The 18,509-nt window shown below is 33.9% G+C and overlaps 1 protein-coding gene across 2 annotated transcripts; it reads right to left on the bottom strand.

Annotated features, from left to right (window-relative positions):
* Positions 1–11,575: 11,575 nt before the first annotated feature.
* On the bottom strand, positions 11,576–18,145 carry LOC124371707. 2 transcript variants are annotated; one of them, XR_006923269.1, is made up of 3 exons: positions 17,964–18,145; positions 13,700–14,041; positions 11,576–13,012 (listed from the first exon to the last, which is right to left on the bottom strand). XR_006923269.1 is itself a non-coding variant. In XM_046830043.1 (3 exons), exons 1-2 carry the CDS (start codon positions 18,142–18,144, stop codon positions 13,768–13,770), a joined length of 393 nt encoding a protein of 130 aa, XP_046685999.1. In that variant the 5' UTR covers position 18,145; the 3' UTR covers positions 11,576–13,012; positions 13,700–13,767. The 2 variants fall into 2 exon arrangements, 1 of the variants encoding a protein (XP_046685999.1); XM_046830043.1 differs by having other exon boundaries at positions 13,700–13,979.
* Between the last annotated feature and the right edge of the window lie 364 nt (positions 18,146–18,509).

Raw genomic sequence — 18,509 nt, 5'->3', positions numbered from 1 at the left:
AACTCCGGTTCTCTGTAAACTTTAAGCTTCCTATTTTTTCAGCCTCTGTTACTTATGTTATTTAGAAATTTTCAGTCTTTAGAAGTTCCAATAGAAGCTCCGTGATAAATGATATTAACTTTGTAAAGTGATTTTTCATATCAAATTGAAAAAAAATCACTTTCTTTAGTCACACTCATTGAGTTCCTCTAGTTTCACTCTGTAATGGCTGTTGACTAGTTTTGTTGCTATTTACTCTCTGCTTCTATAATGTCTTTAACCATCAAACCCAGCTAAAACAGTTTTAAACTGGATAAAATTATATCTACATGTCTCCAATGAAACAAACTATACCATAAACATATTGAAATTTCTAATAAACTTCATCATTTGACGTTAGCCACTTATAAAGTAGTCAGTCATCACCTGCCGCAAAGTTATAAAAAGGTTAAAAAACTATAGTTAATAAAAATTGGGTTGCTTAGCAACTGCACGCCTGTTTCTCTGTAATGGTAATCGACTCAAATCAAGTCATTTGTGTTGATAAATTATATATATATATATATATATATATATATATATATATATATATATATATATATATATTTAGGGCAAAACTGAGAAACTTTGAAACTAGAAGAATTGATCTTTCAATTTGGCAGTTTGTGAGTTTTGTTTGCTATCATTGGTTTCGGTTCCAGATGAAGAAGAAATGTAACATTGGTGTATTGTTACTGTCATATCAGGTATTGCCCAGGCTGAAAACACTGATTGAAAAGATATGTAGTGTGTTTTCACAAAGACTATACTGTCTCTGTATAAAAAATAAAAATAAATTGCTGATAATATTTTATTTTGATTATATTTTATGCTAAAACCTAGTAATTATTATTAGAAACTTGTAGGTATGTGTAGTTTTGTTAAATATAAAACAATATTACACTAAATTAACCTTTATCCCAGCAAGAATAAACATTTACAAAATGTATTATATGTCAATATCAAGCTTAGATTCTTCACTATTTGGGCAAAACTATTAAATTTGCAAAACAAGTACCAACATATAACACAATTTTTACCAAATTTTTTATATTTTTAAAATTCAATATTTTTTTGTTGCCAAGACTTATAAATTTTAATTTCAATTATATGTTCTAATTATAGAGGAATATCTCTTTTGAACACCGTCTACAAGATATTTTCAAAAATATTACTATCAAGATTAAGTCCTTATACTGAAGCAATAATTGATGAACAGCAATCAGGATTTATGAAAGGCAGGTCCACAATAGATCAAATTTTCTTACTTAAACAGGCAATCTCAAAGTATTATGAGTTTAACAAAGGCTTCTATGGAATTTTTATAGACTTCAAGAAAGCTTATGACAGCATAGATAGGAATGCTCTTTTCAAGAAGATGGAAAAACATGGAATCCCGCAAAAACTGATAAGACTGTCAAAAATGTGTATAAGTGACTTAAAGGCCAAAATAAGAATAGATGGAGAAATGTCGGAAAACTTCCTTATCAACACGGGAGTAAGACAGGGAGATGGGATTTCTCCCACTCTCTTCAACCTGGCTGTAGAAGAGGCATTACAGAATGTTAAAAGACTACAAAGAGGGGTTAAATTAGGAGTGGACCTGAACGTAATGGCATTTGCGGATGATGTAGTGATCTTGTCAGAAATTTTGGATGACCTCTCCACACTAACAAAAAGTTTTATTAAAGAATGTCAAACAGTAGGCTTAGAGCTAAATGAAGATAAAACTAAAATTATTCATTTTGGAAGACATGCTGGAAATGTGAGAACAAACTTAAGCATTGACAACTACTCGATTGGCTGTGTAGAAAGTTTTAAATATTTGGGTGTAACAATAAACAGCAAAAATGTGGAGGATATAGAGATACAAAGCAAATTAGCTAATGCAAATAGGTGTCTTGGGGCGTGTACAAAACTCTTTACGTCAAGATTGTTGTCACAATGCTCCAAAATAAGAATTTATAAAACAATCATTCAACCAGTCCTAATGTATGGAAGTGAAACATGGACATTAACGAAGAAAAATGAGGGGCGGTTGATTGTTTTTGAGAATAAAGTTCTCCGAAAAATATTTGGACCAATATGTGAGGAAGGAGTGTGGCGAATAAGAAAAAATAGAGAATTACGCAATGTATACCAAGATCCTGATATTGTGGCTTTGGTGAAGGCAAAGAGAATTGGCTGGCTAGGACATATACATCGGAGACAGGAGGGCACAAGGTTAAAAGAGGTCTACCAGGCGTGGTACCAGCAGGAAGGCGCCCTTTGGGTAGACCAAAGATAAGATGGTGCGATCAAGTGGTCGAAGATGTGACCCGGTGTGGAGGGTCTGTGGATCTGGCGGAAGACAGGGTGGCGTGGAAGAGGCTCATAGACGAGGCAAAGAATCGACTGAGATTTGTTACGCCCCGGCAGTAAGTAAGTAAGTAAGACTTATAAATTTATATTACCTAGTAGAACATTTATGTGGAACTAATATGATATAACATTTGTTAGGTTTGTTTAGTAAATTAGTTATTGTTTGTATATGTTAGTGTAATATGTGCACATTATATATTTTCACGTGCTTTCAAGTGTTTAATATTTAATTAAAATAAAAAATAAATTCTGCATCTTTTGGCTATTCTGGACTTCCAAAAAAACAAAAAAAGTTTGGTGCACTACCAGGGAGCTTGATATTTGTGGTTTTGCGCTAAAATTGCTCAGCATCCACTAGTGTTTGAAAGTATTTTTTTGTATGAGTTCTAAAAGTTTTTCAAGTTTAATATTAAAGTTTTCCATACTTTATTTTATATACTTTAACAAAAGAAAAAAATAATACTAATAAGTGTACATTTGCAAAAAGCATGTAAATTTTGTAGTAGTTAAGAAAACTCTAAGCTAGTATAGGTTACTATATGGTCAGTTGGAGGTTTAAAAGCAGCAGGCATTTAATACATTTTACTAGAAGTTAATAAAATTATGTTGGATTTGAATCAGCTTTAATTTAAAAGCAACTATATACTATACAGTAGACAGTTTCTTTATTTACATAATCTTACTTGGAGATCATATTATTACATTAGTAGTCAGTAGTAAAAACTAGCGTCTTATTCCAGTGTTACTTCTTTTACAAATTCGTCCACTGAGTAGTAGTGTCTCTTCATCAGCCAATCTGTCAATCACTTCTCTTCAATTCTTCTGGCAGTAGGTTGAACAGCTTTGCTCCAGCATATGTAGGATGGATTTTTTTGTACAGACTAAGGGTGTTAAGACAAAGTTTGAGGCATGTCTTGTGTCATGTTGGTGAATGTCCTGATGTCTTGGATAACTTCTTGTACATAAAGTTCCACAATATTATCTGCTAGATACCTATCTAACAGCTCATTTTTGTTGAATGAGGATGTTTTCTAAATTTGTGGAAGTTGTTCCTCCCCAAGAATTATTTATGCCATTTCTTACACAATACTCAAGAAAGGCAAAATAGGCAGTTCTTTTTGCCTCTGGAGTATTTTTGCTTGAGTTTATGTACGAGAAAGACTCCTAAATAGAGGTTTTTGCATAACTGGTCTACATGGAATTGACTGGAGTCAATTACTATACCAAGGTACTTTAAGTTAGTTTTAGAGCCGATGCTAGCTATCAGTACTCATGTTTTTGGTTTTGAATACTACCTGGTCTGTTTTTTCTTTGTTTAGGACTAAGTGGTTGGGAACATAGTACTCTTTAGTTATGGCAAAAGCTCTTTTTTTGTTAATTGATAGTTGCTTTTTAATTTCTTCTGAAAATGTAATCACAGTATCATTTGCATACATTAATGATTCACAGAATTTTGATCAGTAAGTGGGCATATCATTAGTTAATAAAGGGAGAGGTACTGGTCCCAAGATTGACTTTTTTCAACTATGCAACTGTGATTGAGGCAGTAAAAAATTTAGTTGAAATATAAAAATAGACCAGTAACAATATAATCATTTTCTATTTTTTTCAATAATACACTCTACAAGTTCTTTTAGAGTAGTAGGTTTTGATCTCTCTATCAAGAACCATGATTTTTATTTGTTCATGGTGGTGTAGGATGAGCTGTTCCAAGACTATTATAAAATCTCACATTCTACACAAATCACATTTGAAAATATTGGTGTAAGAAAGATTGGACAATAACTATTTGCTTCTGCACCAGATCCATTCTTGTAATTTTGATACACTTTAGCAATTTTAAGTTAAACTGGAAAAATTCCTAGCTGCAATGATTTACTTCTTATAATTGTTAAAGGAATACTCAGATCTTTTCTATAAAATTTAGCTAACTTGGGAGATATATAATATATCCCTGTTGATGTTTTAGGTTTTAAAGTGCCTATGGCTATCTCTAACTTATTTCTCTCTACAAATTTGGACTGGAATGTCTTTGCTGCTATTAATGTTGCTTGTGATTGGTTATATTTGAATTGATGTTATTGTTTTAGAGTCTTTTCCACTATTGAGATGAAGTACCTATTACAGTGATCAGCTATCTCCACTGGATCTTTAATGGTATTTCCGATTAGTTGAAGTTGATTGGCAAGATTAGCTATAGCTGTATTAATCATTTGCAAAAGTACTTTAAGCCTAGTTTTATACAGGCTGTCACTCCTTTTATATGGTTTCTCCTAAAGAAGCCACTGGTCTGGGAATAGCCAGCTATAGAGGTGTTATCAAGGTGTTCTTTAGATAGTACATGTTCTGTCATTATTAATATATCTGGTGTTTCACTTAACAGGAAGTGGGAGAGCCTCTCTACTTTGTTTAACAACTAGTAAATATTTTGTTTTGCAACTTTTAGAGAAGTTAGCTTTTTATAAGTGCTGGAGGTTTGACATGCCTTTGGAAATTTAGATATATTTAGGTTTTTTGACAAGATTTTAATTTTGTTAAATTGTTGGATGCTTCTCGTACAAAATATGTGTTACATGGTGTTGTGTTAGTGACTGTCAAATAGATTAGGCTCAGAGGATGAGAGAATATTTTGGCTTGTACTATGTGTAAACAGTAGTCTGTTTGCTCTGAGACTGATTGGAGATTAGTGCATTAGTGATTAGTCTGTGCTGTCTTGCTTCTTAATGTTCCCTGCACTCTCTATATTTTAATGTTTCTTTAAGTGTTCTTCAAAAAAGTAATATATTTTATGAAGAAGTGATAAACCTCTTCACTACTCTTTTATTTTGAGTTTAGTGATGGAGAGTTTCTAAGATGCATTTTAAGTTTTACACTGCCAGGTAAATTGGAGATATTGGATTCTGAGGTCAGGAATGTATTGTCTGTCAAGGTCATTATTTCTGTCAATATTTCCAGTTTTTCTTTGCAGGTTTAGCAGGTTCCTGAGGTCAGAGATTGGCTGCATTCCATTTAGGTGCTATTCAGGTTTCATTTGCAGTTTTGGCTTACTCCTGAGGTTAAGGGTTGGTTTTGTTCTGTTAATGACTTTTTCTGTTTTTGATTATAGATTTGTCTGGCTGCTAAGGTTAAGGTATTAAGTTTCTATCTGATTAAGTTTTTTTTTATATCTGATGGATCGAGCAGAATTGGAGTAGGGCTGTCCTTATTTACTGGACACTTCTGACTAAGAGACGCAATCTGTATTGAAAGATAAGTAAATAAATTTAGAAGGAATAAAGAAAATTGTTTTTGAATTACCCAACAGTTAGCCAAATCAACATAACCTTAAAATACACCAAAACTTAATGCACTCCTTTCATACAATCCAGGATAGCTAACTGAGGATACAGGAAATTTTGATAACTCTTTTAAAAACAAGAAACGGCTAAATTTAAATCAAAGTCGTCTTCGTCAACAGTCAAATATGCTACACTTTTAAAATTGTTAAAAGACTTCCAATTACTGCCAAAGTATTAAATCAATTTGAAACCTTAGATGAATTTTAAAAAGAATATTGAAGAAGCCCACAGTCTAGACTTTAAACCTATTCCAGCAGAAAAACTACAAAAAGACAGTGTCATAATTGTGTACATAATAGTTTTGAAAATTGCACAAAACCTGTAATCAGTAGTAAATGGAGCAAGAATTAAACTTTGAGACCACCACAGTAAAGATAACACATGGAAAAAGGATATTTTTTATGGGTGTTTACAAACCACCAGCAAGCCAATGTTCATATACCCCTTAACATATTCCCTTAATATGCTACCAGAAGTGATAGAAAATACAAAAGCAGAAAACCACTTTATCCAGGAGATATCAACATTGATTGCTTAACACCAAACAGTAATACAAGAAAGCTTAACAACACCTTAGCGAGCCACAGAATTCAAAGATTACTTCTTCCCCAACCAGAATAACCCTCAATATCAAACGATTTCATCTGTACCAACTTAGGTGATGGGCTAAACATGGAAAAAGTAAATGCTGGAATATCTGACCATACAGCACAACTTATTACAGTAAACTTTTGACTGAACACGTCCCACCAACCAACACTACTACGGTTTTATTTCCCCTTAACATTGAAACATGCAAAGGTGTACCTTTAGAAAACCAGTAGTGTACCAGCAACTATTGCCCAACATCACTCCTATCAACCAACATTCTCTAAGGTAATTGAGAGAGTGGTTTTAAGAAGATTAATACATCACTGAAAATATCAATATCTTTTAATAACCAGACAAAAGGGATTTATTGAGGAAAAATCAACCACCACAACAATTGTAAAACTTGAATAATTTAGTTGAATAATTTATAATTGACAATCTTGAAGAATGACATTTTTTACGAATATTATGCAAAACTTTAGCAAGGCTTTTGATTGCCTGGGCCATGTTCTAATAATGCACAAACTAGAAAAATTAGGTTTAAAAGATCGAGTTGGATCTTAGTTCAAGAGCTATCTCGAGGGAAGAACACAAATTGTTGAACTAAGACAAACATATGACAATGTAAGAGGTAAGTCCAAACCCTTCTTAACGAAATAACCCTCAAGGCTCTCATTGGGTCCTGTTATTTTGATTTTACTGACAAATGATATGACACAGTATCTTTGAAGAATACTGCAAACTACTGATGTTTGCTGATGATACAACGTTGCTGCTGGCCAGAAAGTCGCAAGAAGCTTAGCAATTGACTGTGCTTGACATGACCAATCAATTCCACCACAGAAATGACAGCTGTGAATACTAGTAATTAGTAATACTAAACAACTAGTATATGGCAGAAGAGGAAATGAAATCCCAGACTTACTGGATTTGGAGATTGAAGTAGAAACAACATTTCTAGGAATCACAATAGATGGAAAAATTTCTTGGAACCAATATTTTTAATCTCTTTGAAGCAAAATAAACACCAGTTTATATATCTTAAAATAAATAAAACATATTTCATAAAGAAACAGTAAAGTGGTGTATCATGCACTCTGAATTTCATCTCTGTTATGGCTTTCTTACTTAGGGAGGAACATCTGCAGGAAATCTCCATCGAGTTCTACTGCTATGAAAGTGAGCCATTAATTTCCAACACTAAAAACTATGACAGTAATTTAACTTTACATCTAAGAGGTGATACTTGGTGATACTGCATGTAGACCAAGAAGTACTGCAACGAAGATCATTCAGACATACAGCTGACACCAGACACACCTCCAGATGCCAGCTGCGTATTCATCACAGTTTATTGTATGAGAAGAAACTCTCATATTTAGGTTGGAAGATGTACAACCTACTTCCAGAGATGATCCAAAGCAAAAGCTGAAAGAGTCTGAAGACTGCCCTAAATGAATGGTTTATAAAATATCCATTGTTCTCACTGGATGAATTCTACCAATGGAGGGATATTTATGCTTGAAGACTAAAACTTTAAAAATTGTAAATTGTTATTTTTCTTTTAATATGTTTACACCAGTATGATTCTCTAAGTTTTTATAGATAAAGAATGTTTTGACTTAAAAGAATCCTTGAGACGGTTTGTTTTTATTTCCTGATTTCTAAGTATATTCTGCTGCAAAGTAATAGTTTCTCAAGTTTGCCTATCTGTTTGATATAGGGATTGTTCTAGTTTTAGGTTATACTCTCATAGACGCTTTGGGTATCTTGTTGGAGTTCCTTCTCTTTTATTATTTGAGCCTAAACATCTGCGTTTAGTTGTAGTAAATGTTCTATTTTATAAAAATGATTCCTTCCTTCAAGATTCAAGATAGAAAACACAAGATATTTTCCCTTCTTTCATTTTTCGTTTCTTCTCATTTCTCCCCCGCAGTACTTAATTTGGATTGTAATTTGTGAGTTACTTCTTTTAAAAGCAAATTTTCTTGCGCTATGATGACCCAATTTTGACCAAACTATTTGTAAGTTATCAACCCTCTCCCGCTCGCAAGGCATGAATCGGCACGGCCACGACATAGCCACTGCAGTCTAAACAGCACAGATCGGCATGCACTGTTTTATCTACTAGAGCCGATAAGTGCTGCTCTCGAGTAGCAATAGTTTGTACTACTACGGGTTGTGTGCTATCAGGAGACCATTTACTTTACTTTTACAGTAGATTTATTCCATTATTTTGCTATTTATATTAGTTGTGCGGAAACAATGGCGGGTTGTAGTCGTACACTTCGTGACAGTGAAATCGATCTCGTTATTAGTAGTGATTGCGACGATACATAAGTGAGTGTAGTGATGTACCAGAGCTTTGTGAAGTGGTTGGTGGCATTGAGGATGTAGTTCGGAGTGATCACAGTGGCAGGGGCAGTGACAGCGAGCCAGACAATGACCTTCACCAAGTAACTGCGCAACAAACAACCCGGCGCCCAGCTGTCCGTGTGCCCCCTCCCTGGTCTCGTACAATCATCTTCATTGAACCAATATATATTAAAATAATTAGTATATATAATTATAGTTAATTACAATGACAGAACGTATGTAAGTTGAGGCGCCGCGTATTTTGACCGAGCACGACCGGCAGAGCAAATTAATTGAGGTTACAAACACCGTGAGCGCCTGGAAACAATGCGAGCGGGAAAGGGTTAAATGGTGCCTGAGTTATTTAGTGAGACAGGATCAGATATCTCTTGATTTGAGAAGATAAGTCTTTGATATACATTTTGTACATTGCTAATTTTCAGTTTCCTGAAATTTCCAGTTTTTAACTCTTTTCTGCAACATTCTGGCATCCTGCATTGTACCATTTTTTACCCATCCCCGTAAATTTTATACGTAACAATCTTACGCCAATATCGCAAGCATCATATCGATATTTTTAACAATATTATAAGTTGTACATGTTACAAATATATCCTTTAAACAATGTTTGTTATAGATAATGGATTATTTGAAAGGATAGTAGGATTTCAGACATTTGCCATACTTATATGTTACAAAAGTACAATACTATGTTGTACTTTTCATAACAAGTATATCATTACTGAATTGAGTAATCGTGATCATTCCAACATGTAATGTCAATATGGAACCATCGAATAGGCTTGAAATGAGAGATGGGGTGAGGCCTGACCCAGGCCTTACTAAGTTAATTATATTTAAATAAATACAAATCACATTAATGGAATGGGGTAAAAGCAGTTCAGATATAAAAACTCTGTTAGTTTCCAATTAGAAACAAATCTATTTTACAGAAAAACTCAAATTTGTGTATACATTTTTCCAATTTATGAGCGTTTTTCAACATTTTAATAAATATTCTCATTATTAAAACATAGATGCAGTTTTCACAATTTTTATGTAATATATGTCTTGCTATTGAAACATGAACACTTGCAAGAATGTCGCATATTAATACATTCTTGTCAATATAAGACTTGATATTTCTTATTCTTCCTGTGGTGATATCTTAGCAATGTTTATTTTTCTTCTCAGCTGCCAACCTACATCCAGGTTATCCATTTTTAGTGCCAATGTTTGCTCCCATGTGGCAAAGAGTTAATCTTATTCTTTAACACTTTTGTTTAGTGATATGTTTGTTCACAGAGTCCAGAACATTAGTTTGACCTTTAGCCTCAGCTGCTCTCTTTGTCATAAGCCAACTGTTATACAACATTCATGAGATAACAGAACAAATAAAGATATCATTTTTTCATTTTGTTTTTGTATCTTCCATTCATCTAGTCTATGTTATCTAAGCCTCCCATGTGTTTGCTGTACAGAGTGATAACATTTGAACAATCAACAAGATTTTTAATTTTCTTTTTCTTCTCATTGAGTTGTTTCACCTTTATGAATAGGCCAATGGCCAAAATGAGTAGTATTTAAATGATTATGCCTAAAGTTAAAATAAAATTTTGATTTTTCTGAAAAATTTAGAAATAAAATTTAGTGACATGTGTAACTAGAAACTATATTAAAGGCGATTTGAGCCATTTTTCATTGTTGGAGAGTTTCCTAAGATGAAGTACAAGGTTCTTTATAAATAAGTAGAAGTTTGAATAGATAAATAAAATATTATTTGAATAGTCAAGTTAAGTCTACAAGGACAGTATAAGTGCGTGCGCTACTTAGCTGCCAGCTGCACATTTGAGGTTTCACTTTAGACATAAGAATAAAGTTTAAAACTGCATTATAAATAGCCCCTTGTCTCAAATCCATAAATATTTCACTTCAAAAACTTAAATTCTAGTGTCTCAATGCAAATAAATGTTTAACAATATGGTTATCTGTTAATATGATGGAATATGCTTTATATTGTAAATAGAGTTTCTCATATGGAAATCCATACTATTGTGTTAAAATCACAATGCAAATGAATGTTTAAAAATATGGTTATCTGTTAATATTATGGAGTATGCTTTATATTGTAAATAGAGTTTCTCATATCAAAATCCATAATATTGTGTTAAAATCACAATCGGCAGATAACATTCCCTCACATTCTAATGTTGGTAGTTTTTCCAAAGTGGTAAATCATTTTTAAGCTTCGTGCAAGGTGTATAAAAATTTACATAAAATTTAAATATGTAAGGATATGATTCATGTTGTACAATATTTTGTTATACTGAAATATAGATTATTTATAACATGAAGAAGTTGATAGTTTACAAAAATAACTGTTTTAGCTTATTAATGAGTTTTACAAGGAAAGATTTCTGTAAAAAAGGATGGATCCATCAGAAATTTAGTGTAGAATCTGTTGGTTTCCTAGTGGTTGGTCATTGAGAACAGATCTGTTGTGGCCTATATTCTGTAGTTCACTTTTAATGATTCGCGTTTGTCTTATAAAGATGTTTTACAGATAGTGTGCATGGAGTTGAGACACAACATGTTTTTGTGATCCCTGACATATGCATGTCACAATGCTCTGGTATAATTCGTTCATTTTAATCTAAATTGTACTTATGTGTTAGTTAAGTGATTCACCTGAAGAAGAGATCTGATTACTTGTCTTACTAAACAATGGAAAATACTGTTATCTATAAAAATCTTCTATAATTAAAAACTGAGCATTACAAACAAATATTATATAAATCCTTGTACTTATAAGCTACATCAGGCCACTTGTACTAGATTTGATCAAACAGTCTGACCAGGCTGTCTACTTCTAGGAAGGTTAATGAGTATTGAGTAATTATGAGAAAAATAGCTCCATTTATAATAAATAACATTGGTTTATTTTACAAATACTTAGTTCTTTCAAATTACATAAATCTCTAAACTACAATTACAGCAATGATAACATCATACTGTAAAAGGTCGTTATTTTACAATGATATTTCTATATACTAATAAATATAATTATCGTATACTATTGGATTTTATAGTAACCTTTTAAAATAATTAATAACAATACTCTATTCATATTTTTACATGTAATGTTTATGCTTGGGTTTGACGATGATAGAAAAATCCTGATAATTTCTCAACATGTTTCTTAAAACCTTTATAATATCAAGGAAAGTTTTGGCTAATGCCAATCTTGAATTATTTCTGCATACTCTATAAGTGCTAGTTAAACGTAATCTAGGTCTTACTTTAAACACTAATAATCAGTGGTTTATTTTTAGTTCTATATTTTTTATTAGGTATAATCAAATCAATAGCTTACAATTCATTGGCATCTTTCTGTTTATTATTTGTATTAAAGTATTAATTTAATGTAAAACTTTTTTTGTTTCAGTAATTTTTATGTGTAAGCTGTACTAACACGGTTCATTAAAATCCACAATATACCAAACTTTTCAAAGAATATAAATAACTAGTAAAAGATATAACAAATACAATTACAGTTTGCTGTTGAGATAGTTTCAACTAATAGTTTTTATTGTTTCTCTGAGTTCCATTGACAATGCTCACAGCACAAATAAATTACAAATTGAGATTTACAATCACACATGTCAACGTAAGATTTAACGTAAATAATATAAGTTTAAAGGAATATTGACAATAAATTTGTGTATAAATTTGACACTGTTACTTAAGCCTCATAATTATTTCTACACTTATAATTTAGACTATGGAGATAGAAAATAGAGTAAGACCTGTATATTGAAGATCATAAAAAATAAAAATTACATATTAGTATGTACCAATATAGTATTTGACCAAAATTAAAAGTTCGATAACATAACTATGATTAAATTTATTATCAGCAAAACATTATGTTACATAAAATACTTGAATTAATAATTCACTAAAATTCTATACAGAGTGATCTTGAGTAGCCCCAATAACCAGCCCGCACTATGGCATCTTACACAGTCAATGTGTTAAAGAACATACCTAGGCGTAACTAGTAATTAATTAGTTAGTTACATAATTTTTATACTAACTGTACATGTTAATAAAGGATCATTTATAGAAACTAAACTAAAAGATATCTTATAAATATTAAACAAAGAAACCTAAAAAAACTACATAAATGCCTTACCATTTTTATATGAATTGTTACACATTTTGAGAGGTGTTACTATGAGCATATGTATCTATTTTAGTTTTAAGGTCATTAATGACATAGATCAAATCAAAAGATTCAATAATTTGAATGAGAAATGAGTTTAACCTTTAATTCTCTTGAAGTTCCTCTGTAAAAAAAGTTGAATTATGATTAATATTGCCTTATAAGAACAATACAATTTATGGCATCTAGAAGTATATAAATAAAGGTTTAAGGATGTCAACAAAGTTTATACCTTTTGGGTACATACTTTCTGAGTATTCTGTTAGTTATATTAGTTTCCACTTTGTTTAATGTCATCATCCTGGTGATACGACAAAGAGCTATCTGGTTCAGTCTTAATCTTAATTTCTACATGCACAAGAATTAGTTCTATGTTGGTGCATGCTCAACCATGGGGTTTGGCTGTGCTTCATTTTAGCCTATCATTCAGTTAGCTGATAAAATTTCTCTTTTTTATGTTGGGAAATGTAAAAATGTCTTTTCTGTAATCTTGTCTGTCCGACTATCTGTTCAAATGACATCTCAGGATTGAAATGAGCTTATAGATTTCAAATTTGTCATGCAATCTCAGCGAAGTCTATTATACATGTGCTGTGGCATCTCTTACCTTGTTACTAGATAAATAGCTCAAGCATGATAATTTTAGTGATATAGTACTTCACCTACATTTGATATATCATTCGTATAATTTGTTCATTCTTACACTTCACTGAAAATTAAACTAGCAATTAAACATACTAGGAACTGACATTTTAAAAATGTGAATTGAACTAAAATAATCAAATGAACAAACATCTAAGTAAATACTTACAGAAAGAGGTTCCTTCTCTGTCCACAACATCCGCGTGGTAAACTTCAATAACATCGGCCGGAGGCATTTCACGAGGCACGGTCAGCATCTCTCAATGCGACGTAAGCGGCTACTGGCGGGGATGGTAGTAAAGACCCTTGAACTGCTGAGACCCAGGGTGTCTGCGCCGCCGCTGCACATCGTCGCTGCTGCGCCGGCCCCCGCCGTCCCGGCTCCTGCTGCTGCCGGCGGGGAGTCAGCTGACACCCTCCATCAGTCCTCCAAGACTTCAACATGCCACCTACGCGGAAGCACTCAGGGGGTCACCAACGCCAGGCAGTGTTGACGAAAATGGACGCTCTCCTGAACAATAAAACTTGGAGAACATTGTCAGAGTGAAACCGGTATAGGGATGATTTCGAATCCAGCCGTAAAACAAAACCAAACACGGAAAAATCTTCAAAAATCTCAAAATTCCAAATTCACAAACGAAAATTTGATATTTGTTCATCAGAATGCCCAAATTGCAACCAACAAAATTGATGAATTGGCAGTCATGTGGGAAGAATTAAATCCCGATGTGTTTATAGTATCTGAGCACGGTTTCATAGATGACAACATCCATCTTTTCAAAATTCCAAATTTTGAATTGGCAAAACATTTCTGTCGAAATCGTTTCAAAGGGGGCGGTGTGGCAATTTTTGTGAAAGCATTTTCAAAATTTGAACCTTTCAAAATTAACAACATGATTGAAATGAATTTTGAAGCCGAAGGCATAAAAATCACGTCAAACTGTTTGGGAAAAATAGCAGTCATCGGGTTATACAGATCACCCAATGGCTGTAGCAACTCCTTTTTTGAAAATTTTGAGCGACTTCTTAATTACCTGTTTTTAAATTCTGTGAAGTTCCTAATAATGGGAGACTTTAACATTAATGTAATGAATCCCACCGATCCCCTAACCCAGCGGCTTCGCGATGTTTTAAATTCTTTCAATCTAAATTGGTCCGTGAATTCACCGACACGAGTGACAGCTACGACGAGTACTGCCATCAACAATGTTGTCACAAACATTCCTGACATCATAGTCTCTGTTTTGAACTCTGCAATCTCTGACCACTTTGCGCAGGGGGCCGTGATCCATGGGTGCAAACTTGAAAGTCAAAATTCAAAATTTGAAATTGCAAGAGTGATTCGGCCCCAGAACATTCGCCACTTAAACGATGTTTTGGAAGCTGAGCCCTGGCAATTTTTGGATAACTCTGGAAGAGTCGATGACATGTATGCGGCATTCAGTGATAGTTTCAACTATTATCTGGATGTTGCTTGTCCGTTCAGAAGGACCAAAGTCAATCACGCACCTAAAAAAGGCACGTGGTTGACAAAGGGAATTCTTGTATCTCGAGAAAAGCTTAAATTCTTTCACAAAATTTTCATTGGAACCCAAAACGAACATTTCAAAATTTTTTTCAGAAATTACCGAAGGATTTATAAAAAAGTCATACGAGCTGCTAAAGCCTATGATGTTAATAAGGCCTTGGGTAACTGCGAAAACTTCTCGAAAACAGCTTGGAAAATCATAAACGACTTTTCTCGAGATACACACCAGATAAAAAACACCAAAGAAATCGCAATTAAAATTGAAGACAAAATTATTGAAAACCGAGCTCAAGTGGCAGACGAATTTAATAAATACTTCTCTTCCGTGGCTACAGTGGGTTCGGCATTAACTGAACCACGGTTCCACGGAGGAGATGCTGTTGTATCGGTTGCATCCATGGCCCTGACTCCTGTGTGTGAGGGGGAGGTTGCACGAGTCATACAGGGACTCAACTCAAAAAAATCTTGTGACACAAACGGGATGTCAGTGTGGCTACTCAAACACTGCTTCAGGCATATATTGAGACCACTCACAAAATTGATCAACTTTTCTTTTGAAAAAGGAACCTTCCCATCACTTTTGAAGACATCCAAAGTCATTCCGATCTTCAAACAGGACGATCCTTGCCTTGCAAGCAACTATCGTCCAATCTCAATTCTTCCAGTCTTCAGCAAAATTTTTGAAAAAATTTTCTATGAAAAGCTTGCAAGCTTTCTAGAAAATAACAATATCCTAAATCCGGAACAATTTGGATTTAGGAAAAACAGATCCACAATAGACGCTGTGAACAATCTTTTGGACAATGTTGTCGATGGATTGGAAGGACGAGAACATGTGCTCAGTATATTCCTCGACCTATCCAAAGCGTTTGACTGTGTGCATCATGAAACACTTTTGCTCCAGTTGGATAAATGCGGCGTTCGGGGTCTCTCGCACTTATGGCTCACTTCTTACCTCAAGGATCGAGACCAGTGCGTTGAGGTATCGAACGTCGTCTCAAACAAAATTAAAATGACCCATGGTGTCCCTCAGGGCTCCATCCTTGGGCCTCTTTTGTTCCTAGTTTACCTCTGCAGACTGAATTCAGTGATCCAGCATGGAAAACTAGTTCAGTATGCTGACGACACAACTCTCTGTATCAAAAACAAATCAACTCAAGACCTGGAAATTACATCCTTCATGGAACTGAATGCATGCATTCAGTATTTTGATGAATTGAACCTGAAAACAAATCATTCAAAAACAAATGTCATGTGTTTTAGCCTTCGACAAAATGATCACGAAGTTCAGCCTGCCGTGTTTGTGGATGATGTGCTTTTAGAGGAAACTAACTCCACAAAGTTTCTGGGAATGTTCCTAGACAGAGGACTGACCTGGGCTGATCATGTTGACAATGTATGTGCTAGAGTGGCCTCAGGCATATATGCCTTGCGGCACCTGGCAAAGTTCTGTTCCCCCAGAGTTCTGAAAATGGCATATTTCGGCCTGCCTGATTCATCCGCACTTTGCGTATGGAGTGAGACTCTGGGGAGGTTGTGCCAAAAACAAAATGGAAAGAGTTTTTCAAGCTCCAAAAAAAGGCAATCAGAATCATTGCAAATTTAAATTACAGAGAGTCGTGTAGGGAATCTTTCAGGGAGTTAGAATTGCTGACCTTTGCCCTGCCTTTATATTCTGGAGGTGATCACGTACTGCGGATCAAAGTGTGATTTGGTTCGTGGCGGTGACGTTCACCACTATGAAACAAGAGGCAGGGACAACTTCCGAACTCGGCAATACAGACTGACATTATCACAACATCTCCCTCAACAAGTTGGTGTCAGACTAATCAACAAGCTCCCTGAAAGTGTCAAACATTCCGCCAATCAACATCAATTCAAAACTCGTCTTAAATGCCTTTTGGTGTCCAAAGCGTTTTATTCTGTCGATGAATTCATGGTCAGCAGCCGCTGGGATGTCTAAATTTAACTTGGATCTGAAGTCAGTTTGAATGTGTTTGAGTGAATGCATGAATTGTAAGTATGAATGTGTTTTGAACGTCTAAGTCTGTGGTTTATCTTACTTACTTCTGACTTTTGCAATACAATGTCCATTGTCAAAATGCAATAAAGAGATTGATTTGATTTGACTGTACTACTATTGTGGTAATAATCTGATGTTTTGTCACATGAGGCACGAAGGCACATCGAGTCCCTTCTTGCATTCCACTGAGGCTCTCCGGGTTCTTCTTCTTCTTCTATGGGGCGGCCCTATTACCATGCACTCTTTAAACACTAGTCTTCGAAGTGTAATGACCGTTTAGGGCATCTTAAAAACAACCGTTATCAGGTCGTTTTTAAAAAACGACCTGCCTAACTTTATGCTAACAGAACCATAACTCTGTTAACATCTGGTCATGATTATGACCTGAATAATATAATATTTGATGACATGAGGATAATTTATGTGAAATACACTAAATTAAATCAGTCCCAACATAGCTTTGCCTACATTGGTACACATTTTTTCATTAAGTTACCTCATAATGTGGAAACAGTGTGCACTAAGAACTTTAAGAATGTTTTTGTTAAGTGGCTGAAAATGAAAGCCACTATTCACTTGAAGAGCCTAAAGTGCCTAAATGATTTTAACGATATTGAATTTTAAACAAATTAAAAAAAAAATTGAACTAGTTATAAGGAAATTTTAACCTAGTTATAAGGAAATTTTAAACCTAGTTATAAGAAAGTAGTTTAACGAAATGTGACAAATGGTGTAGCTAATTTATACCAATCCAGTGAAATTGCTAATTCTTATTGTGGGACAGCAATAAACAATCTTAATTCTTGAACTAGATTAATAACAGTGACAGTAAGTGTGTCTTTCATGTAGACAAAAGTTTTTATTTGAAATCTGACTCTTTACCTGCACAGTCTTTCTTGACATATCCATGGTATTCAATTTTGTCTGGTCCATATTGAGCCTCTAGAATGTGATCATATTCTAAGCCTTGTGTCTTCATGTGACTCTTCAGTGTCAGTGGGTGTTCCAACACAAAAAACAGCGACATTGAAAGCTGCAGTTCAATTTTCCTCTCATATTCCATAGTTTCTAGACATTAAATTGAGAATTATTAATTAAATAATACTATACTAATAAATTAAATTATGGTAGACATGAACAATTTCACAATCTAAAACTCGTTATATTTAGTTTTTTACTTTTCTAATTACATTTTTAGACATATGGAATCATGTTCGATTAAAGAGATCCAAAAAATGCCCTCAACAAAGAAGCTCAAAACGAAATCTTTGCATCGTTTTGATATCAAAGACGCATACAGTACAACATATAGTGTAATCTAGGTGAAGAGGTATTCTAATCATCTTATCAGGTGCACAATTGAGTGCACTATGATATTTAATACATGATCCCAAAGCACTGGATTTGACTGTACTACTATTGTGGTAA

Source organism: Homalodisca vitripennis, unplaced genomic scaffold (genome assembly GCF_021130785.1).
Source record: "Homalodisca vitripennis isolate AUS2020 unplaced genomic scaffold, UT_GWSS_2.1 ScUCBcl_1864;HRSCAF=6016, whole genome shotgun sequence".
NCBI lineage: Eukaryota > Metazoa > Arthropoda > Insecta > Hemiptera > Cicadellidae > Homalodisca > Homalodisca vitripennis.
The sequence above is the reverse complement of the archived record's forward strand: the minus strand, read 5'-3'. Positions and strand labels throughout refer to the sequence as shown.

What these genes read in the sequence shown, in the direction of transcription:
- LOC124371707 (XM_046830043.1), bottom strand. Translation starts at nt 18,144, where the DNA reads ATGGAATATGAGAGGAAAATTGAACTGCAGCTTTCAATGTCGCTGTTT. An exon ending in TGTCAAGAAAGACTGTGCAG is followed by an intron (nt 13,980 to 17,963) that starts GTAAAGAGTCAG and finishes GCTTCCGCGTAG; the next exon opens with GTGGCATGTTGAAGTCTTGG.